The sequence below is a fragment of the Emydura macquarii genome, unplaced genomic scaffold, assembly GCF_026122565.2.
Source record: "Emydura macquarii macquarii isolate MOO-44397 ecotype Brisbane River unplaced genomic scaffold, CSIRO-AGI_Emac_v2 contig_554, whole genome shotgun sequence".
Taxonomy (NCBI): Eukaryota; Metazoa; Chordata; order Testudines; family Chelidae; genus Emydura; species Emydura macquarii.
The window spans coordinates 4033134-4056983 of record NW_027130691.1 but is presented as its reverse complement, the minus strand read 5'-3'; the positions used below and the strand labels follow the sequence as shown (position 1 = coordinate 4056983).

The following is a 23850-nucleotide window of genomic DNA, read 5'->3' as shown; positions in this document are numbered from 1 at the left end:
ACAGAACCTTTGCTTTTGACTCACACTCGGTCATGAATAGCACCATCAGATTTGTACCATGGGTGCAACGTGGGACTATAAAGGGGGTAGTGGGGGGGAAATTAAACATATCATCAAAGATGATAATTCAGGGACTGACATAGGGCCTAAGCCTTCAAACTGCTGTGCAGTAAGATGGGAGGGGAGGAAGGCACAACATGAGTGTCCCCATTTTTATAGGTGGGGAACGGAGGCAGAGAGAGAGACTAAGTAACTTGGTCAAGGTCACACGGGGAGTCTGTGGCAGAGGTGGGAAGAGAAGCCTGAGTTCCCATGCAGATTCTTACCCATGCTGTACTATCCTTCTGTGTCTGGTTAGTTCCACTGCAGCTGGACAACTCTTTGCTTTAAAAAAATATCTGTTATTATTATAGTCTTTTCTTAAGTGTGCAGGGAACTATTTCCACTGGGCTTAGGTTTTTCAAGCTTATTTTATACAGCCTAAATGTGGGCTGGATTTGACCTTAGACTGTCCCTTTAATTCTTGAGTTTAGGTAGCAAGTGACACTAAAAATATTGCCAATCAATGCCATATTTTCCTCTCTAAGGGCCTGCTCCTTTACCACTTAAGCCCCCTGTTTTCTGTACTGCCAGGGCAGCAGCATGGACCTGCTTCTCCTCCCTGCTTAACCTACCCAGACCCACCAAATAAGATTGTTCATCTTGCCACCAGAAATGAGCCTTGGGAAGATCCTGCGCTGTGTGTGACACTTGGACTAATTAGTTTAAATGCGTGAAGCTCCCTGCAGACGTAAAGTACTAAGTGCTAAATATTGTTGCTGTTCTGAGCCTCTCCCTCTTACAATCCAAACTCTCGGGGGGAGAATGCCTCCACCAGAGCAACCCTTCCCAACAGGAGTGCACAGCGCTTTATTCCCCCAGAACGCCACCAGCCCTTCGGGCTCTTCAGTGCTTAAAGCAAGATTGCGCTGGGCTGGCAGCTTCCCTTGATAACAGGCTGCAGCACAGAGAACTAACACAGCACTCCTCTCTGTGACGCTCTCTCCGGTTACAGAGGCAAAGTGCCCCAGGCTCGGCCCCTGAGCTGCCTATTTATGCTCACCTGCTACCCCATTAACACCTCATTGAGCCACTCCCTAGCAGCAGTTTAACCCCAGCTGCGTCTGGTCCCAGGCTCTGGTGCTGCAGTCAGAACCACTTGGAGTCAAGAAGCCACACTAACGTGTCTGAGTGCAGGGTGAAGGCCTTTGGGCTTGTCTACACTGGATGTTTAATTTGGATTAGGGTAGGGTGTAAATGTAAAGCCCCATAATTATTCCTGAATAACCCCATGTGTGGACAAGAGTGTCTTGTTCCTGTTTATTTTAATCCACTTTCAAGTGGATTCAATTATCCCTGAAGAACTCCCTGTGTAGACAAGCCCAATTAGTCTAAACCTACATTCCAGCCCAGCTCTAATTCACACCCTTCTGCAGCAAGCAGACTGGAGAGGCGTGGCTCTTTGATCCACACTGAAATGCCAGGATGGCCGGGCTCACACGTCTCATGCCCTAGTAGCCATTTCAGCAGCCTACAGAGCTAAGGAAAAACATCTTCCCTCCTTCAGTGTCGTTTCTTTATACGACGTGCACCTACCACACAGCCCGGGCACAGTGACAACTGCAAGATGCAGGCAGTTCACAGCTGCTGTGAAAGCTGCCATTTCAGAACAACCCTTGAATAAAGAAGTACCTGCCGTCGGCTCTCCTAACCAGCTGTGCTCCCTCTTAAAGGAGGGTTTGGGGCGCAGGGGGCACCCAAAGGGGATTGAACTGTCCTTCATTGAGGGACTGCACCGTTCAGATCAATGGGAGAAGGAGCCGGACCTCAGACCCAGTCCTGCAATCAGATCTCTACCGCACGTTCCTGGGTGCCACGCAGACCAAAGGGGTCCGACTGCAAGGTTTGGATTGCAGGACTGGGGCCTTCCTTCACCGGGCTGGTTGGTTTGGTTTCGTTATGGGGATTCTGTATTTCAATGCCTGCATGTTCTGTTTTCACTGTTCTGCAGCTTCCCAGGGCTGCCGGCTATGTGCTTTTTGGTATGAAATCCAACTAACTAACTGACAAACAGCTGGAATTTATAATCGGCGGTGGAGATTTGCATCTTCACCCGAGTCCCCAAGTTCCACTCACTGCAGTTTTCCCCTTGACCTTTCTCTCCCATCTCATGCCTTCATTGCTTCACAATCTGCTTCTCGAAACGATTCACAGCGACCCCCTCTCCCAATGCAATCGGGCCCAGCAAACAAGAGAAAAACGCCAGAACTGCAGCCGCCCTCCTCACTGTGACGTCTTCCCTGCTACAAGGTGCGTTTTTACAGTTAACTCGGTGTACAACCCTGGGAAAAACAGCGGCCAATAGTTGTTACCGGGATGTAACTAGTCAAGACCCAGTGGGGATAGAGGATTAACGTCACCTGGACACGTCCCGGCCCAAAACTACACGTGTCTTGTCTCCACATCCAGATAGTTATCTTCATGTAACACGTCGGGTTTTGCAGGGAAGCGCTTCCTCTCGCTTTCCCCTGACACTGTCCGGGCTAGTAAAAGGAGAAGACATCATGGACTCTTTCTATCTGCCTAATGACAAAGAATCTAACTGACAACTTCGGTGGGTGCACAGTGTCCCACCTCCCTACCAAGCTGACGCTAACAAGATCCTGCAGACAAGACACTGGCTAGATTAGAAAAGCAGGGCTGTGGTGGCGCGGGGAGCCGGCCGATGATCTAGTTGAAATCCAGCTCTCTTTTCAGCACTTGGTATTATCTGAGGCACTTTTACGGCTTGACAGTGGAGCTCAATTACTTGGGCTTTGTGAATCGGTGTATAGCTGTGTCTGGCTTGATCTTTCGCTGACAGAAACCTGTAAATAGCTTCGTGTCTTTTCAGGTAGCTCCCTATTGACTTCTTTCTTTTGGTATAAAAATATATATTGGTCCTGGAGGTGAACAGACTCCCAATTACTGGGAGAGGGGCTGGCTAGACGCCGGTTTCTAGAGCGGTAAGAGACAAAGCCTTCCCTGTGGAAACAGAACATCTTACAGCCACTGGCCTTAAATAACCCGAGGGGGCTTTTCAAAAACACAGCGGTCATTGCCCCGTCTTCGGTTCCTGGCCTTTCCCCTTTAAGAGAACAAGGGAAGTTAAAGCAGAGGGAGGAAGAAAAGAACATTGCTGGCTGCGGAACTGGGGGAGGGAGGGAAGGAGGGAAACTTCTCTAGGTGCCAAGCGCCGCCGGCAAGAGTTAGGCCTCTAAATTTCAGCGCTAACCACAAGTTGCAACCCTGCCATCTTGTTCCTGGAGCCAGCCGTGTGCTGCAGAACCAGGGGTTGCTTTGTTGAACACAGCCCTCTCTTCAGCTAGCAAGAAAACATCTCCCCCGGCCCCCTTCAGGGATAATTCATAAAGAAACCAGCCCTGATCTCCGCTAATTAATTTGTAAAGCTAGGAAATGAGTCACTGATCCTGCTAGGCTGCTCCGTAGCTGTTCTAATCTTCCATGAGAAATTAAATCTTTGCCACTTATTTTCCCTGGGGGGTGGTCGGCTCTCTGGTGCGCTGACCTTAGAGATGCAGTGCGGTGTGCTTACGGGCTGTGATGTGTTCAGCTCTTTAAATCAGTAGGGTCCCGCCGCTAATACCTTGCTACCCGGCTACCGTTCATCATTGCGGAGGCTGAGCAAACTGCAGGGGCACTCGAGCCAGAAACCTCCGCACGTGGGACGGCCCTCATCAGGTAAACCAGGAGGCAATGTGGTCTAATGGTTAGAGCTGGGGAGCCACGAGTCCTGGGTTCTGTTCCCAGCTCTGCCGCTCACTCGCTATGTGACCTTGAGCAGGTCACGTCGCCACTCTGTGCCTCGGTTTCCCAATGAGAATAATAATATTTACCTACCTTACAGTGGGGGTTGTTGTGAGATCTAGTTAATTAATTAATAATCATGGGAAAATCGGAGCCCGAGGGGCTTTCTGAGGCAAAACTCTCACTGAGGTCAATAATAGCTGCGTATTGTAATGTATTTTAGCTTGTTGCTTTGTAAGTGCTCTGGTGTAGGATAATACTTTGGTGGGGGCCCACAGCATCCCTTCTCTGTGTCAACTCAGCACTCCCAAGATTATGCAGATAAAACACTTGTCTAGAGGTTTAACCCAACTCCTTTGCTCTGTGGGTCTCCTCAACATAGTATCTTAGAGCCAGAGCCTCCGAGTGATTTAGGTCCCTGTCACTCTGAATTATTAATAGCTTTAACCTCATCATACCCTTGTGAGGGACAGACGTATCGTTAACCCCATTTGATGGGGAGGGGAAACTGAGGCACGGAGCCATGAAATACGTGCTGGCTCCTGAGCCAAACTCCTCCAAGGCATGGGGCTGGTTGGATGCAAGACTCTTGCTTAGATCTGTCTCAGCACTGGATTTTTTTTTTTTTTTTTAAAGACTGATTTGTTTGAACAATTTGGGCCAGACCCTCCGTTGGAATAAACCAGTGTTGGTCCCTGGATTTCGGCTGGAGCTGTGCTTATTTACCCCAGCTGCAGCGATGACCTTTTAAAAAAAAAAAGTGGGCAAAACTGGGCATCGATTTTCATAGATTTTAGGCCAGTAGGGACTATTCTCATCCCCGTTCTGCTGATCTGGTCTGCCCACCCACAGAGCACAAGCCTGAGACTCTCACCCAGCAATTTCTGCATCAAGTCTGAAACTTCTGTCTGAGCGTTCAAAAAAGGGGACAGCTCTGTGCCAGGCCTTTCTGAGGACTTATCACCTTCTGAGGACTTATCACCAAGGTGACAATCTATAGTCTTTTATCAGTAAGTATAACTTCTTCCCTTATGCAATATAGAAAATATAAAGATGATATTGAATATAGAAATTAACAGTGACAGAATTGATGGGTTTCTATAGGAATTGATCAAAAACCCAACAGAATTGAATCTCCTTTTCTTCTCTATGTTTTTGGAACTATCCCACAGAATTCTAGAGCAGGGAAATAATTCTTTATGTACTTCTATAGGTTTAAAAATTCTGTTGGCAGGTTATCATTTTCTCACCCGGAGCATTTCCCTAACTGTGGGGCCAGGGTAGGTGACCTAATGGTTTACAAATGGTCTTCATGCTACCTAGACAGTAACCCTACAAGAATCTGCCCATTGATTTGCAGTTTTCAACTATCATTGCCTTGATTTTTTTTTGGTAGATTTTCCTGTTTTACTGATAATTTTAATAGCTGGGTATGACACAAAGGAATCAACATATAAATAAGCCTGTCACCAGCTTCCACTCATTACTAGCAGTCAAGAAGCCAAACTCATGAATTATCTCCCAAATTAACTGTGCATGAAATTGAATCGAGAGGAGCTCAGCCCATCTTTTATATAAAAGATTTATGAATGGGCTATGCAATCTCACTTAAAGGTAACACAACTGGCGGGAAAGTTACTTGATGGGTGATAAGAAGGAGAGAAATCTTGAAGCGTGATTTATTCTTTGAAAACTTGAACTTAAGCTCAGTACACCATATGGGAATGTAATCAACAGAAATCTGTAGAAATGACTCCGAAAACACAGAGTGAAATTCTGAAGTCAATGGGAGTTTTGCCACTAACACGGGGCCAGGATTTCATCGACAGAATTCACAGAGGAAGATCTCCTTTCTATAGGTGTTTTGTTTGTTGGGTAAAAAAGTCCACAGGTATTTTTCCTATCTGATCTAACCACATAAAAGGTAAACCACTTTCTGGGACTAAACTAATTTCATTGTTGCCGGTTCTCGTGGTTTGATTGCAAGTCTTGTGATATTTGGTGTTTTACTTACAGCCTCAACTTCTGGGTGTATTTGAATAAGTGAGAAGCTCAGCTTTCATTTAAAAAAAAAAATTGTAGGTTCCTTGCCCTCCTGTAAGTACAGAAAATCTAGGGAACGTAATTCGTGTGTGACCCGAAAGACTCGGGTCTGACTCATGATTTTTTGAATTCTTAGTGTGGACCATAAAGTCACTGACAATGGAATTGAACTGGCTGTTGTCTCTCTCTCTGCCTCTGGATCCTCTGTGGGAAACAAAGGGCCCTGTTCAAGTATTTGGTATTGTCACCCTCGACTGGCTGCATGCCCACAAAAGAAGTTATCGCCATTAACTCCGTCGGCCACTGATGGCCATCCTTCCTTCACTCAAGTGGTGGTGGAGACCGTCATTTCTTGGAGCTGAAGGGCCAGATCCCTGCTGCCCCCATGCCTCTTGGCTAGCAGTCTTACAGGTGCATCATGCGGCCACTGACTGACGTACAAACTTGGGCCCGCCAACATGCATGCTGCCTGGATGTGGGAGGGAAGGGGAGGTTTTGAGTGTTACTGGAAAGATGTTATTTAGGTCCTGTTACCCAAGCCAGCTGTTTATAGGCTGCTGCTCTTTCCCCAGGAGTCACCGCTCTGCACATATTCCCTCTCCCCTGAATACTTCCTGACTGACCTGCCAGCGTGGCAATCACCCCCTGGTGTGCGCTTTGCTTCTTGGCATCAGACCCAAGGGGGAAAGGTTGACAATTGCCACTGTGCACTCTTAGCCACCTGGGGAGAATTCTTCCTGCCACACAGACCGAGCCCCAGCAATCACATCACGTTACAGCCCCAAATGTGAGAGGACATGTGGATAAATATCCTCGCCTCCCCTCTGGGGACCTGCTTTTCAGCTCCACTTGAAGTGAAACGTTTCGTATTTCCCATCGTGGCCCTCAGTTGACTGTAGTTCACAACACAAAACCAGCAGGAACAAAGCAGTTTACTCTTTCCTCAGCTCACCCCAGAAGCAGCCTGGGGACGCCCTCATGGCTGCGTGAGGGTTGTTGGAGCTGTGACCCGTCTGTGCCTAGGGCAGCCACCTGAAAATGCCAAGGTCAGGGCAGGCTGTAAAAGGAGAGCAGGTTCTCCCAGCACTGGTGGGTGACACTGAAGTCAGACTTCCCAACCAGCCACAAACAGTGCTTCTGATTCCCCAGACTGGTTATCAAGAAGCCAAAATAAAAATACACACAGCCCCCTTTACTGCATTTCAGTCTCTGGCTCCTAATCAGCCACTAGGTCCAGTCAAGAGACCAGTTATTTAAAACTCTCTGCTCTTTACCAAAAAGGTTTCTCCTGCCCCCAAAGGATCAGCCACAGGACCAGATTAATATAAGTTTGGATCTTACCCAAAATCCCACGCTGCCAGCCAATCCTTTAGCAACTAAAACTAAAGCTTTATTATAAAAAGAAAGAAACAAACTATAAGAGAAATGTTAAAGGATTAAAGCAATCAGACACACACAATGGATTGGAAAGTCCATAGATATCAGGTTTCTAATAGAATTGGGGCATTTGCAGGCTTGTACAGTCCCTCTGGTGTACATCCGGTAGCTGGATGGGTCTCAGTCCTTTGTTTCACAGCTTCAGTTCAGTTGTAGATGAGTTGATCCAGAGGTAGGTGAAGACAGACTAAAGACAGACTAAAAACAAAATGGATCTCAGGCAGCTGCCTTTTATGTCCTTTGGTCTTTGCCATGCTGCTTGTGGAATTTACAGGAATAAGATGGAGTCCAGGGTCACATGATAAGTCCTGGTGACTCATCAGGTATATCCCTGGCTTCTCCCCCGGGGCCCCTTGTACCTGTGAATTTCCTTAATGGGCCATTAAGCAGGCTAGTGCTGCAACCATCCTGTCTGGGGTGTCGCCCAGACACAACACAATTTGAAATACAGATATCTCAACCATCTCCATAACTTCCATTATACACGAACATAAACATCATCATCTTACTTAGCACATTACAGCCTTTCTAACAGTACCTGACCTGGCATATCTCACGTGAATTATTATGATTCTGACGTATTGATGTTAAATAACATAATAAATGCCCCTTCCCCCCAATCTAGCCAGCGTGACAGGAGCCTCCTGCCTCTCAGGTGGTCTCAGGGGTAAGTTGCAATCCCATCTCAAATGCAGCAGTTTGCCGCAGGCCTGGATTGCCAGTCCCGCGGCTTGGGAAGCAGCTTTTGCTGAGCTGTGGGAGATGGGGTAGGATTCGTTCTACTTTCTACTGGAGGAGCAGAAAAGATCTGTGGCCTGATAACTCCATTGAGGCTCTCACTGGCTATGACTATCCCCCAGAGACACTGGGGTGGGGTAGAAGTGGGAACCACAGAAATGACAATGCATGCCTCCTCTGCGGTGGTAACAAGAGAAGCGGGGAAACTACGCTAAGCTAAGCTCCATATTCCCCAAATGAGAAGTGGGTGAACTCCATTTCCCTCCGACGGCTTGGCCGGGTGGAATTCTTCCCCTCTTGAGAATCAGGTCAGAGACAGAAGCCAGGGGGAAGTGGTGGCCTGACCTCATCTCCCCAGTTGTGAATCCCAGGGTCCACGGAGGGAGCTGGGGTGATCCCAGCATACAGCCAGGAAGGAAGAGACCCCGCCAGGGAGGGCGTAGTTTAGTCCCGTTTTTGGATGGACGGAACGGCATCGCAATCTCGTCAAAGTTTGCCCATCCCTACGGCAATGCAGATGGCCCTCTTCCACTGGGAAACCTTGTGGCCAGTCGGTGGAATTTCAGTCCCATTTCTTACTCCGGCTCAGACAACTTCACTATGTGTGATGCCGTCTGAGTGTGTTGAGAAGGGCAGAGATTCATTCTGCCCCCCTAGAGGAGCAGAGGATCTATGGGCCAGACCTGCCACAGTACCTTGTTGCTGTATTATCTGAAGGTATGTCTTCAGTCTGCTGTGTGCTACCAATTCCCCCCCCCGCCCCCCAATATAATTGTGCATACACGGGCAACGGGCATGACTATAAACCATAGGGGCGGTGTTGTTAAGCGTCTCACACGATGTCGTTTTAAGCTCTCACTTCACAGGACAGGCTACTGGGCGTTTCTCTGACGTGAGGACAGGCTGGCCAGCTGTCCTGATTTTATAGGGCCAGTCGTAATATTCAGGGCTTTTTCTTCCATAGGCGCCTATTGCCCCCCACCCTCTTGTCCCGCTTTTTCACACTTGCCAGCTGGTCCTGCTCCGCGAGGAGCTGGATGCTCAATGGGGGGCCAAAGGGAGTTGGGTGCCCAATGCCAAAGAGACGTGGGAACCGATCCTGCTTAGCTGCCTGGCCTGGCGTTGCTCCAATTGTGTCTTGATGGATGGGTGGCCGTTGGCCCCGGGGCTCCTGGAGAAGCCTGTTGTGTTTGCAAGCCCCTGGGTGACCAGGCCGCGCCGTCAGCGCTCACCACTGAGCCGCAGCACCTCGCGGTGGCGCCTGTCCCTGCGGATTCGTCAAGGCTGGCAGATGCTCTGCTCACGTGCTAGCGCTGCAACGAAGGCCCGCAGCAATCTGCACGATAGCCTGGGAAAGTCGTTCCCGGCCAGCGCCAGGAACCTGGGCTCCTCTGTGTGCTAAGCACGTGTCTGACCGCACTCCATTGCCAAGGGCATGATCCGTCCTGCTGGGGCCCTTGCCCCCAGGCAACGGCTGGCAGGGGCTGCCAGGGGGCCGTGTACATTCCCCTTGTTTTAGCAGCACTGAGGAATGATGCAGCCTGCCTGGATCCCAACACCCCATGGCATCTTGCCAGGCACGGCCCAGGCCCCTCTGCCCAGCCACCGCAGCTCTGCCTGCACATCCATCCCTGTGGGCGCAGCGGAGCCAGCCCCATATTTTAGCCACGCCCTGGGTCAGATTTTTCTCCCTGGTCCTGGCCCCTTTGTGCCCTGGGGCTCGGGATCTGGCCCCAGCTGTCCACCGGAGGATTCCTTTCACCAGAGACAGGCAAGTTGGCAGAGCCAGCTGGGCCCCCACCCCAGCCTAGGGGCATGTCAGAGGCAGGAGGGGACGTGAAAGGCAGGGAGGATCTCCCCCTCTGCCTTCCCATCCCCCAGCCCTCTTGTGTTGGGGTGCCGGGAGGATCTCAGCGTGGGAGGAGCTCTAACCACCGGCCTGTTGGCTTTCAAAACCTGGCTGAGGAGTCTTTCGCCCGCAGACAGCTCCTTAGGCTATTAGGAAGATCTCAGTTTGCGCCTTCGCCGCTTTTAAACCACAGTTGTTCCAGCTAATTTTATTTATAGATTAAAACTTACCCAGATCACAGCTGCCAGGCAACTGACGCGAGCCGAGGCTGATCAATAGATTTCTCTCTACACCAGCCGCCAGCGCCAATAAACTCGCCCATCGATTTTCAGCTGTCGTTTATGACTTCTGAAGTCATCGGTTTTATGATTATTTTTTCTCCCCCCCCGCCCCCTCACCAATTCCCTGCTCGACTCCATTAGGGCTAAGCCCACCTGATCAGGACTTGTTAACCACCACTTAGGAGTTGCAATCTCATCTTCGGCCTCTGCGCGGAAGCCGATTGCTGCAGGGGTCGGGAGGTCATTTGGTTCCGTACTGCACGCCTGAAACGAAGCAGGAAGGAGTTTTTGTTTTGCCTTGCTCTGATTCGACGGGCCTCGAGCTCGGACGGCATTAGCGTGCCGGACTGGAGGGGTGGGGACCAGGGAGGTGCTTAGGAAGATATTTCACTACTGGAGCCTGGCGAAAGCCATGTGGATGAGAACATTGATTGTGTCTTTAAAGAGGTCACGGGGCCGTGTCCCTGTTCCAAAGGGCTGGGATATTGAATTACCATGGCCTCATTCTGCCTCATAAAGGACTTTCTCTCCTGAGAAATCAGCATCAGGCGGGGTTAAAAGGAAATGAACCCAGCCAGCAGCGTGACAGTTTTCTTCAAAGAGCAGCAGTGAAGCACCATGCTTATTAAAAATCTTGTCTTTCTCCTAGCCTGGAATGCTTTGCACCCCAGGGAGAAATCCTTGGAGGATCTCTTTGTGTCCTTCTTTGCAGCCCGTCATGCTCAGCATCCTGTATGAGATAAACTTAGAGTAACTATACCATGAAAAGCCTCCATGGCAGCGAGTCTCAGGGCCCGGGTAAAGTGACGCTGGCTCGCGCTGCAGGGCTAAAAATAACAGTGTAGACATTCCTGCGTGGGTTACAGCCCGGGCTAAGGGCCCCCCACGCCCTCCGCCGCTGGGTTTCCATTCGAGCCCAAACGTCTACACTGCTATTTTTAGCCCCTGCCAGCCCATGTGAGTTGACCCAGGTTCAGAGTCATGGCTGTTTTGCTGTGTAAACGTAAGCTGCTCCTACGTTCAATTCCCCACGGGTAAACCCCTGAGGCACGGCGTGGATTTAACGTGGTGTCCCTTGACAGGATTCAGAGTTAGCCATCAGACCCAGCAGCGATGGCTGCTGCCTCCGTTTGGAGCCTCGGGCCCGGAGAAATGAACCCAGCAGAATGGTCCCTGGTTGCGAGGCAAACTGATTTTTTCTGGGACCCTGCGTCTGAGCCCAGTCACTCCCCCCACCCCGCCCCCTGAAATTTAGCTGATTGTCACAGTGTTGGACCACTTTCCTGATTCAGCAAAGCACATAACTCTCTGCACAGAACTAGGCCCAGTGACGTCGGTGAGATGACTCTCCTATTTGGAGGTCAGTATGTGCTTCAAAGTTTTGTTGTCTTGGGGCTGAAAATACCACCACGGTAGATGCCTTAGCCAAACCCAAGATGGTGACAGATGGCTGGCTGGGTGGATGAAGACTCAAATTATTCCCCCATGCTGATTAGTGAGAGCATGGGAGCTGGATCCAGCCCTGTTGAAGACTCAGCAGGTTCTGTTTAGAAGGACTCATGGCAACCATGTCTTCACTCTCAGATGAATGGGCTGTGTTTTGCCAGGGTTCTGTCTGAAACTGTAAAGCCCACAACTCAGGCGTGCTTGAAATGTAACCTAGGTTTTGCTGACAGCATGGACCACGGCTGGGGTCTGGTCTGAAGCGAAGACCAAGAGACTCTGCATCTGCCTCTTTAGCTGACACTGGGTGGCTACGTCCCCACCTACCCATTGTAGGGTATGGCCAAGGAACCCCTCCCACCACCGACTGGCAACGCTCTGGTGGCCGTGCCGTTCTGAAAGAAAATGCAGGCACCAGAGGCAAACACTGCCATTAAAACTAACGTCCAGACGCGCTGTAAGACTGAGATGTCAAGCCCTTGTGGTTGTTCAAAAATCCCAAGGCGCTTTCGGCAAGCATCACCCCGGCGTCCCGTCCAAATTCTCACTTGGGGAATTCTACCTCCCTAAAGTACTCTTACGGACGAGTCCCATCGAATTGATTAGAAAACGTCCCAATTCAGCACTGCCAAATCGGATTCGATTCATATCTGGTTGAAGACCTAATTCACCCGTTTTGAGGCTGATTTTCCTTGTTTGTAGATTTAGAGGTCACGGGATGAAAAAGGGGGGTAATAATGGGAACTCAGTGCGACCTTATCTACTTCTGCTCCACAATTAGATCTCCACTAGAGGATTTAACGGGTGGTTCACAAAACTATAGAAAGGGGACTGTTCTTTGCATTATAGGTCTTTAGATCTATAGGTCTTTAGAATAATTTCCATATAACCCTATTATATTTCCGTAGTGTCCTGGTAGTTTTACCCCCTTTTAAATTCGATAGGACTTTTCCATCAGCGCTCCCCATCAGTTTTAATCAGACACATTGTTCTTCACTTCTTGTCTGAAACAGTCATGCAGTGTTGTTGCGTTCGGTGCCATGTACAACCCCCGGGGGTGGAAGTTATCCCTGTACATATGCTATGTCTACACTGATGGCGGCGAATTTGCCGCCGTTAGGTAGACTTATCTGGATCGACTGAGCGGTCAGTGAAGACCCGCTCAGTCGATCCAGAAATCGATGTATTAAGACCACCTCCTCAAGTGGCGTAGCACTGTGTCGATGGAACACGGTTCCCGTCGGCGCAGTGCAGTGAAGACGGCACGCAGAAGAGAAGCACAGAAGTCGACAGGAGTTACGCAAGTTTTTTGCGTAGTTTGCGTAACTCCGGTCGACTGCTGCCGAATCTCCGAGGTAAGTGTAGACAAGCCCATAGTTTATATATATCAGAAAGACTCTGTGATCCCTTTGTTATGGGAGGGCAAGTTTTTATCAGTATTCTGTCAGGTATTTATTTGTTTTTCTGTATCCCCTCTGACTTAGGGTGGACTTGGTGAGACGAGAACATTCACAACACAACTAAAACACTTATTATACCAGTACCAATATATTATATTCCTTTAAGATGTTGGTTAAGTAGCTGTATGCATACATTGTACGTAACATGCTCATAATCATTTTCTTCTGTAATAGGCAATATATATTCCAGCTATAGTAGCACCACATTTTGGTCCCACTGCATGTGATGGGCATTGGAAGGATGCCCTCAAAGCAAAGAGTTACAAGTCATGGCCTCTTCCACCTTCTCCCCAACTTAAGTGAGAAGCAATCTGTTTTTCTCTTCTCTGACCTCTTATCTCTCTTTGTCATTCAGTCTCTTCAATTTCCTTGGTCTCTGGAAATGTCTACATTTACCTGGTCTTCTAGTCATTCAAGGTCAAATTTTCTAAATTTGGGTGCTAATTTGCCCATAAATTAAGCAATTGTATGTGCAAATGGAGATTTGTGCATGCAAATACCAGACTGTGTGTGCAGTCACTGCTAATTCAGGGTTTGAACACACCATTATTAGGTGTGAGCACATATAATCTTTAGGGATACAATTTGTGCAAGAGAGTGAATGAATTGCTAGTCCAATAGTCAAAGATACTCATGGTTGGAAATGCATTTTGGCCACAGTGAGTTCCAAATTCTAGGACATAATAATCCATAGCTGCAGTTTTGATTCCGGATGCTTTAAAGTCAGATCCTCCTGCTCTTGAAGAGCTCAGAAGGCATGAGGAGGAAAGTGCAAAGGAGTGAGCAAAAGGTGCTTGAAGAGCTACCAAAGTTGGTATTGAGACGGCATATAAAATACACTGCCGTTTGTCACTTTTTAACCACCGAGGTCTAGTGAAGATTCATGGCACCTCTCCTCAGACATGACTGATCACTAATGAGGGTATCCGCACAGATTTGACAGGGAAAAATCCAGGCACTTCTTGGAACTCACGGAAAGCGAGGCCATAGTAGGCCATAGTCTGGGAGGACTAGAGAACACATTTAGATCTCAGTGCAGTTATCTTTTGCTGATGGGAGTTTAGCCTTGGTGACCCCCTTTGGTACCAAAAAGTGGAGCTCAGAGAAAGGTGGTCTCCTTCTCAGTCATTGAGGACATCTTAGAGAAGCTCCTCTGAGTGAGGCTTGAGTGGGCGGTGTCTTCACTTAGCGTGTTCACCAGTCTGGAGAGGATGGTCACCTTAAACTTTTTAAAGTCCCGGCCCATGAAGACATAGAGGATGGGGTTCATGCAGCTGCTCACAGCAGCCAAAGCTGTGGTGAGGGGAATCCCGGTTGCAAATACCAAGTGGGAGATTCGGTCGTGCTGCGTTTCCAGCAGGTTGAGTACCTGGTAGGGACACCAGCACAGGAAGAAGGTCACGATGATGGCGACAATGATTTTGAAGGGCTTCTTGGATTTGGCGAGACGGTTTCGTTTCAGCTTGAAGATGATGACCATGTAACAGACTGTGATGATGATGACGGGAATGGCAAAGCCTGCCAGAAACCTGAGGATGTTTACAGTCCCGTGTCTCGCAAAACCCAGAGCAGGATCAGACGTGGACAAGGAGTAGTTATTAAAACAAATCACCTTGCCGAGGTGAGGTACAGTGTCCCGGAAAACTAGCGACGGGGAACTCAGGCCAAAACCAACGACCCAGAGGACGATGCAAACCAAACAGGCCAGCTTGGTGGTGCGATGGTTTTGGGCCCAGACTGGGAATACCACTGAGATGCAACGGTCGAAGCTGATGATGGTTAACAGCAGCACGCTGGTGTACAGGTTCAGGTTGAGGAGGAAGGAATTTAACTTGCACATGGCTGCCCCAAACACCCAGTGGTAGTGCATGGCAGTGTAAGCAATATTGAGCGGCAGGAAGGCGTTGAAAAGAAAGTCAGCAACAGCCAGGTTGAGAAACCAAATGGCATTGACGGACTTTTTCATCTTGAAGGTGATAATCACGATAACGAGGCCGTTACCCAGGATTCCCAGGATGCAGGTGATGCTGTAAATTGCCACAGAGAGGATCCTAGCAATGTTTCTCCCGTCGTGCGGTGGTTCTTGCTTAACACTAACCGTGCTAAAGTTATAATCATAATCATCATAATTATCCAAAAAGTATTCATCAGAGGCATTGTAGGTCTCCATTATCTGTAAACAAATCACAACAATTTCACCATGCGGTTCCTTGACAAACTATCCCTCTGCTTGTGTCTACGTATGAGGCCAAATCAACAGGAGTGAAGACTTCCAGATTTGTCCCATGGACTTTAGTTTGTCATGTGACTGTATTGCTAAATGCTGCCTTAAATGCGTGTCTACAGCTATCAGTTGGACCTGCATCCGGGCAAGTGAGAACAGAAGCTGGCAGCTCTGTGCATGTATCTAAGGGTAGAATGTGCATTATAGGTCACAAAGTGTGGTTGTGGTTGAAAGCATGCATGGGGCCAGCATGGTGCTATTTTATATACATTTGGCATGAGATTTCTATGGGAAAACCTGCCTTTGGCAAGCTCACGGAGGACTGGTCAGTCTAATGCATCAAATCCTGGCTCACAGGCATTAAGGAAATGCTGCAAATCGTGGAGTTAGAGAATGGTCAAAATAGTAGCTACCCTCATGAAAACTAGGTCTGAGGGGGGAGGGTCAAGAAAAAATAATAAAAGACATGAACTTCCGCTCAAAACTCAACCGCAATCCAAACAGGATTATGCAGGTTTGAAAATAGTTGGTCGACTTTATTCCTCTGTCATTTTGGTGCGTTGAGTTCTGGCTGGGACAAGAACTGGAAGCTCCTAAATGCAATGGGAGAGGCTGTTCTCATGATCTCTCCAGCCAGGAGTTAGCCCTGGTCTACACTACAAACGTAGGTTGGTAGAACCACGTCGGAAAATCCACCCCCCGACTGAATCCCCAGTGTAAACAGCGCTATGTCAACAAGAGGGCTTCTCGGGAGGCAGAGCAGCTATGCTGCTGGGAGAAGCTCTCCAATGGTGTAGATAGTATCTTCACTGAGCACTACAGAGGCATTGCTGCACCACTTCAGAACTGTAAGTGTAGACACGCCTTTACTGTGGATTTACACTCATGGGGCTGAGTGGAGAATTTAGTATTCAGTGCCAGAGGGCATGATCTAAAGTTGTTTGATTCCATCAAGATTTGGAATTAGCCCCTCACTTTGCAAAACAGGTATGATACTACTCACCTACCACCCAAGGGAATACCCGAGGCTTAATTAATTGGTGCTCTGTTAAGTGTTTTGAGATCCTCCAATAAGTGCAAAATATCATTGCTCTTCCCTTTCTCCTCCACAGCATTCATTAAATTGCACATTTGGGGGCCAAATTTTGCTCTCGGTCAAACATGCATCTCAGCTAACGTCTGCAGGATTGCATGGATATAACCAAGGCTCGAATGTGGCCCTGTAAGAATTTTACTAAATCTCACCTATTCACGCCAGTATTTTTTCAGCTCCACTCTCAATGTCCCTGTAGCAGGAGGCTCCTCCACACACCAAATAGCTGGTAATGCCTGCAATACAGGGAAGTGACCCAGTGGGTTTAGTAACCAAAGCCAGACAAAACAAGTGCAGTTCGTTCCCTTGAAAACTTTCCCTAGTCAGAAGCATGGGTATATGCATAAATGTAAAACCAAAACTGGGAGGAAACTAGGGCCATGCACCATTCAGGAAGGTGAGTTTGAAGGGAAGAAATCAATGTTTGTGCCAAGGTCAGACAAAAATCGCAGTGATGATTCAGATTCCAAGGCCAGAAGGGACCATTGTGAGATTATCTAGTCTGCCCTCCACAGACTGGAGAACTTCTCCAAAATAATTCCTAGTGCAGATCTTTTAGAAAAACATTTAACTGTGATTTTAAAAGGGTTGTTTCGGGGAGTTAACCAGCTCTGACCTGTGAATGTAATAATTTCCTCTTTCAACATTTGCTACCGGGGGTGTTTTTAATTCATTATTGTCTCTGACCTAAAGTTCCATTGGTTAATACCCCCTCCAGCTCTCCTTGCTTCACACCTGCTGCCAGCTTCTCTACCAAGGACTTTCCAAATCTGATAAATCAGCTTAAATGTAATCCTGTCTCTGAACAGCTGGAACAGCCTCACCTGAGATTCCCCCCCACCATGCCTCAATCTTTTTCTGCTGGACGGATTCTTCATCATCACTTTTCATTAGGAAATCAAAGAGAAATTCAGTATGAATGGGACTGCGTTATCGTCGAGCTAAAATGAATGTAACGTGCCTAATCCGTCCCTGGTGCAAATCCGCTGAGATTGCTCATTTTAGACTAGGGATTAAATGAATCCAGTGGGTTTTTTTAAATATTGAAACTACAACAATTACATCTCAAACTCATCCAAACAGCCCACAAGTCATAGATTCCAAAGCCTGAAAGCACCATTGTGCTAATCTAGGGTGACCTCCAAAAATTAACTGCTGTTACGCTGATGAGGACTGAACCAAGCCAACAACTTAGAAGGTAGATATACCCCTCACTGTGCCACCAACCGGAGTTTCCGTAGCTTTCCTTGCTGCAGAACAGGATTTTACAGGTATTTCAGGTACCAGTGTATGGCAATTATTAGCAAATGCTAATTTTTTAAGCATGATCAGATAGACCGAGTTACAGGGATAGCACAGTGGCAGCTTTCAGATGTGTGTCATTAACCAACAGTTTTAGCTGCAATGCACTGCTCAGATCACGATACATTTCCCGGATGTAAGTAGTAAGCTAAAATAGCACCATTTCAGAGCCAATGCCCATCGTGTCTTTAAAAATGATAATCAAGCCACCAGTTGCATTATTATAATTAATTAAACCCAGCATCAGTACACGTGATGCACACAGAATGTGCCGTGGCCAGCTTTCCGAAGCCCTGCATGTTTGTCATATTCCATTGTGCTAAGTCATAGGGCCAGGTTGGTTTTGATCAGCCACTCAAAGACCCCAATTTTCACAGGGTCAAAACCTGACCTGTAAATATTCACGACAGGTTAAAATGTGGCCGAGCCAAAGGCAATTGCAAAACCTGAACATGTGTCTAATGTGCTTCCTGCCACGCAGGAGTTTGTGTGCTCGCAGAGCCAAATAGGATGGCCGCTGTTGTGCAATACAAAGGAGCTGCGGACAATTCAGACACGAGTCATGGAGCCTTGCCTAGGGATTGCTTCCCAGAGCCAGCTCTGAATCCACCACTCACACTTCCTGTATGTTGAGCGGCACAAGGCAGAGGGAGGCGGGTTGGAAGAAAACGCCATTTGCCCTTTGAGGAGGGCCCAAGTTCTTGAATAAAAGCTGATCGCGAGCTTGAACTTTCCAGGCTGGAGGGAAATGAAGGAACCGGTGCTTGCTTTGTTCCTCCACGGCTAAAATGCACCTTGAGTTTTAGGCAACAAATCAGGTGTCAGTCAAATTACCCAAGTCTCGGCCCCATGGCTGCACTTTTAGCAAGCGTGGCTGTACACATGGTGGTCGGATTCAACGTATCTGTTGGATTCAGCTGGAGTATCGTGTCCAGTTTTGGTCACCGACGTAGAGATGTCCAAATTCTGGAGTTCTGTTCTGTGTTTCCCCAAACGTGGCATTGCTCAGCGCGACTCCTTGGCATGTGCCCTTCTCTCTGGTGTCTCTTTTTGACACCTCCCATGTCCCATTGTCGCTGTGGCCTTGCTGGCGGGCGTGGGAGTGAATCGCAGCCATCTAGCGGGAACGGTCCCATAGCTGACCTGGCAGAGCCTCAGTGACGGCCCTGGAGTGTGTGCTGCTCCAGCGAAGGGTCCAGCCCGTCAGCAGGTGTAAATCTCACTGTGCAGCGAGCTCTCTGCACGCAGCTGCTTTCTGGCTGATGGCTTTGAGCACTGCACAAGACCCCAGTGATGAGATTAATCCTCAGTTTAAGGGATGCAGGGCTGGTGAGTTGCCACCACACTAAAATTCACTTAGGTCTTCCCAGATCTTTGTCTCTCTGCACCGCCAGGGCGGTTTGAGCTCTGGGAACATTCAGGGGGCTGTTGGCAGGAGGTCACATGGAAAAGGGAAAGTGTTGCTTCCTTCTGCTGTCTGGATATCGTGCGTGTGCCGATTTGAACTGAGTGGGGATGCGTGTTCCTCCAATCTCTGCTAAGGCATTGCTCACTCCTTTATAATATCCTCTCCCTTAGCTCCATTCAAGACTCGTATTTCCTTTCAGTCTCACGGCAAAGACTCTCTCACCCTCTCTATCCTCCAACTCGCCGTCTTCCTCGTAAGCCACCTACCGTCCCGCTTCTCTTCCACCCCGCGTCACCTCTCTTACAGGCATCCTCTCCTGTCCCTTCCGAAGTACCCTCATTTGCTGCTATTTGTGTTCTTCTGGGCGTGCTGCAAGGAACCCAGTACCTCTGCCTTCCTCCACGCCTGCATTATTATTATTACAAGGGCACCCAGAGACTCCAAATAAAATTGGGGCCTCAGTGGAGTAGACGACCCACAACCCCAGAGGTGGACACGGTGCTTGTCCCAGAGAGCTTGCTGCCTACGATGAGCAACCTATGAAGGAGGGCAGAGGGGCATACACCTAAACGCATGCAGCGTCTTACATATACATTCCAAAAAACGTACTAGATAAATATAAGCTCTTCCTGATTACCGCCCACATTGCCAACCTCCTCTGAGGGCTTCGAGGCGGCAGCAGGTCCTGCAATGCGACTGGAAGAAGATGGTAGTTGTCTCATAGAACAATTCAAGATACAGTCAATTCATATCTCTCTCTAAGTGATGTTGTTTAGCAGCCTCCTTAGTTACTAATGGACTGGAAAGCACTTTAGCATCCTCATGTGATAAGAGCACATCACCCATTTCCCGAGTTAAAAATTCCCACTGACGTCACTGGAGGTTTACCTGTGTACGGATTAAGCAATGAACCGAAACTCTGTCTCTCCAGACCTCTGAACTTTGTGAGTTTCCACATCTGAATCCACATCCAAGTCCAAATTTTGTGGCTTGGCTCTCTCTCCCCATCAATGAGTGGTGGAAGAGCAGACCCCAGCAGGTCTGGAGGTTCAGATAAATCTTTTTGCTCATCTAAACATTTCCCAAGCTGCCTAAGTTTCTTGGGTCTGGAAAACTGTGCTAGATACCTCCAGATAACTCTAGACAACGGTTCGTTTACAGAATTCAATATGACTTTTTCCTGTTTGAATCAATATTTGCCATTTGCCTCAATTTTGTATTAACTATTGATTTTATCTTTCCCTCCTAGGTAAAGACTAGCCGGCTTGGGACTGACATAGAACAACCAGCAATAACAGCACAGGATACCATGACATAGCCTCTGCCCCTTTGGTGCAGGCACAGAGCCAGCCCTTCCTCTCCAGCGAGCTCGCTTACGATCATTACGTGCTGCCCTCGGCTCTGCAGCCGCTGTATGGTGCGTAAGATGCAGCTCGGACATATGCTGGTCGCAAAGGGTCTTAAGGTTAGGGGAAAAGAAGCCTGGGTAGCTTTTGTTTTACTTGACTTATTTTTAATTTTCAGTCAGCTCCGCGTGCCCTGTGCCCTGCAAGGACCGCGCGTTCAAAAACCCACCTGGAAAGGCTGCCCTGCTCTTCTTCCAGTCCCAGCTAGAAGCAGAAAAATGAGGAGAGAGAGAGAGAGAGAGAGAGAGAAGACAAGGTTCCCTCATGCACTTTTCAGTAGCGTGCGTTAAATGGAAAATTGCCAACCGGCTCCAGTAACAACGCTGTTCAAGCAATCTTGGCGTAAGTGATTATCTAAGGAGTCGCAGAATGTGAGTGTAAACCAGCCACCAGAATCTGCCTCTTTGCTGTGCTGGTCTGAAGCAGAAGCTGTGCATGGTCCGGAATCAGCCTGGACCCGCTGTGTATTCAGACCAGCGGGATTAGCACTCTCAGACTGGGATGGTCGGTGTGTCCGTGCCTGGGTAACTGGGAACCCCAGGTCAGGATGCTCCCACAATGGATGACTGATCTATACCATCTGGGATGGGCAGTGCCCTGGTCTGGGACAGCTGGTGCAATCAGGTGGGAACGGCTGACAGCCAGACCTGTTTTGGCGCGTACACCCCATCAGGCACAGCTGGTGCCCGGTTTAGGCCTGGCTGGTGAGAGCATGTGACATGACTGGCTCACTCAACGGGGGATAGCTGAAGGGTTTGTTCTGGGACACTTGTGCCAATTGCTAATCTGCTTGCATGAAGGGGTGTGGCGTTCTGAGTTAATCTTGTAGGGTGAAATTCACCCCTGGATAGACAGCTTCCTTGGGGCCGTATATTCCAACAGCAAATGTTATTGCAATAAAATAGGCACATGCCTAGGTTGGCTGCTCCATTTTCAACCCCGTGCCCAGGGACAAGTCCTTCACCAGATCACTCCCAGAACAGGGTAGCTATAAACTGGTGCAGATCCTTAGAAACTTGAGCCGAGTGGAGGCAGAATCCGGAAAATTAGCTGGAAAATATTTGTTTCTCGTTATCTAAATAGCTGCGCTGACAGTGGCAGTCACAGAAACATTCCCCGGCATTTGGCAGAGCGCGGTATGTCTCTGTCCTCGGCTCCAGAGGCTGATAGCTTGCAGCAAGGAGCAGTTCAAAGCCATTTAATAACTACAATAGGCTGGAGAACAGTGGGCATTGAGCCTTCAACAGCTGAAAAGCCATTTCACCATCAGATAGCCGCAGAGAGAGAGAGAGACACAAAGAAGCGAACAGGTTCAGACCGCTGCATTCAACGAGCTTCTGCTAACGTACCAAGTGATGCTAAAAATTCTCAGTGAAGGTTGGAATGCATAAGCAGTTGTTTGCAGATGTCTTAGCTGGCTACCTGCACAGAGATCTAGCTTGTGTCTGGGTCTCTGTCTAGACTCACACAGGCAGAGGCTCTGTGTAGCTTAGTTCATTTATTTCACTGTGTGCATGTGATGTGTCCATCTGTCTGTCTGAATCGGACCATGGATTTGTCCATTTTCTTCCCAAGGGTTACCGGTGCATCAGTGTCAGACCAGCACAAAACACTCTGTTCAAACCAGCCAGGCACCCACTTGTGGAGCTATGAAAAGCCAAAGGGCAGCAGGATGCAGAGAAATGCACAAATAAAATGCACAGGCGTGCCTGGGTCTGTGTCATCTCCTTACAAACCTTCATGCACCTGGGATGGGCACCGTACATTTGTGCTGAATTCCTGGTTCAAACCAGACCCTTTGCACAGCCCTTTCCCTCAAACACCATCACTGAGAGGTCACAGAGAGGCAGAGGGGATCTCCACGCACACATCTAGTGGATTGTGTGATGGTATTTTTTTTTAAATCAGCCTTTCGGGTTCTGAGCTGTCCTGGCTTTTGTGAGGGTGATGCTGGCTGTGGATCGGCGGTCCAAGTGGGGGTAATGCTGTAGGAAGTGGCAGGGTATTACATTTAATTTTGGGAACCCATCTTTAAATTAGTCTGCGAGGTATTCCCTGGCACGCACTCCCTGCTATTCACATTGGTCTTGGGTGTTCCAATTGGTTCTAGATCAATGCAGCTGCAAGGACAGCTCCGTAGGCGGCAAGAAAAGGCCAATCCTGGGAGTCTGACTGTGGGATTTTAGGATACATTGGTGCATCCAATTAGTTACGAATGACTGTGGTATGTGGATGCTGGCAGGAGGGTGGTGCGGGTGACTTCTAATTCCGCACCTCCTGACTGATCCCTGGGTGAATGTGCAGGAATAAGCATAGAGAGATGCTCGGGTTACATGGGGCTGGTTCCGAGTTCAGCTACTCTGTGCATAGCTGGAGCAATTACACTGAACTCAATGGAGCCCCTTCCTATTTACACTGGCAGACATAAGGGCAGCCTCTGACCATGGGGGAGCAGAGAAAACACAATGACCTACACACCCGCCCTTCATCTATATGCACAGGTTAGGGCAAGCAGTGCCTCCAAAGATGCTTCTTCGGTAAAGCCTTGACAAGCACGTGGGAAGGAGAGAGCAACTCCGGGCACAGCTGTGCGGACAAATTCTTCACTGACAGCAAAACGGAGCGCGAACGAGGGTCGGGGCCATTCCCCCAAGCGGTTAAAGATCCGCCATCTCCATAGTCTGAGCGGTGGCTGCAGAAACAGAAAAAGCCTGTTTCCTCCTGCTGACGTGTGACCTCCGTTCTTGCCCAGCAGAAATCTGATTCCCTTGTCAAGCACCAGCCGCGGGTATGGGAGCCACTTGTCCTGCACGGACTGCATCCCGCAGAGAGAGACCCTCTGCCGCAGCACCGCCAGGCCAGCACACTTCCTCCGCACTGGGAGCTGGGTGCTTTGCTGAATGACGGATATTGAGCAAGCGGCGTTGCTAGCTAGATGCCTGATGCAACAGCGCTGACGGCAGTGACAGTCTTTCCATCTCCCTTGGTGGGCTCTGGATCACCCAGCTCAATCCCAATCTCTGCACTAAGACCGAGCTCCTTAACTAGACAAACTCCCATGGATTTCAGCAGGAGCCTTTGACTGAGCGAGTCCTGGGAAACCCTGAGTAAAGAGTTCCGCTGCATTTTGCGAAGACCAGATTCAGAGATTACAAAGCCCGAAGGGGCCTTTGTGATCATTAGTCTGACCTCCTGCATCACACAGGCCACAGGGTTTCCCTCATCTGCACTGGATTTCTACCAGCATCTGCATGCACGGGCTATAATTCTGGGCCTCATCACGGCCACTGGCGTATTGAAGTTCTTGCTCTTTTAACAGG

At 48.8% G+C, this 23850-nt stretch overlaps 1 protein-coding gene across 1 annotated transcript; it reads right to left on the bottom strand.

The window, feature by feature from the left end:
* Positions 1 to 13199: 13199 nt before the first annotated feature.
* Positions 13200 to 16653, bottom strand: CMKLR1 (chemerin chemokine-like receptor 1). The gene is made up of 2 exons (XM_067539361.1): positions 16567 to 16653; positions 13200 to 15270 (listed from the first exon to the last, which is right to left on the bottom strand). The coding sequence occupies exon 2, from the start codon at positions 15265 to 15267 to the stop codon at positions 14197 to 14199; it is 1071 nt and encodes a 356-aa protein (XP_067395462.1). The 5' UTR covers positions 15268 to 15270; positions 16567 to 16653; the 3' UTR covers positions 13200 to 14196.
* Between the last annotated feature and the right edge of the window lie 7197 nt (positions 16654 to 23850).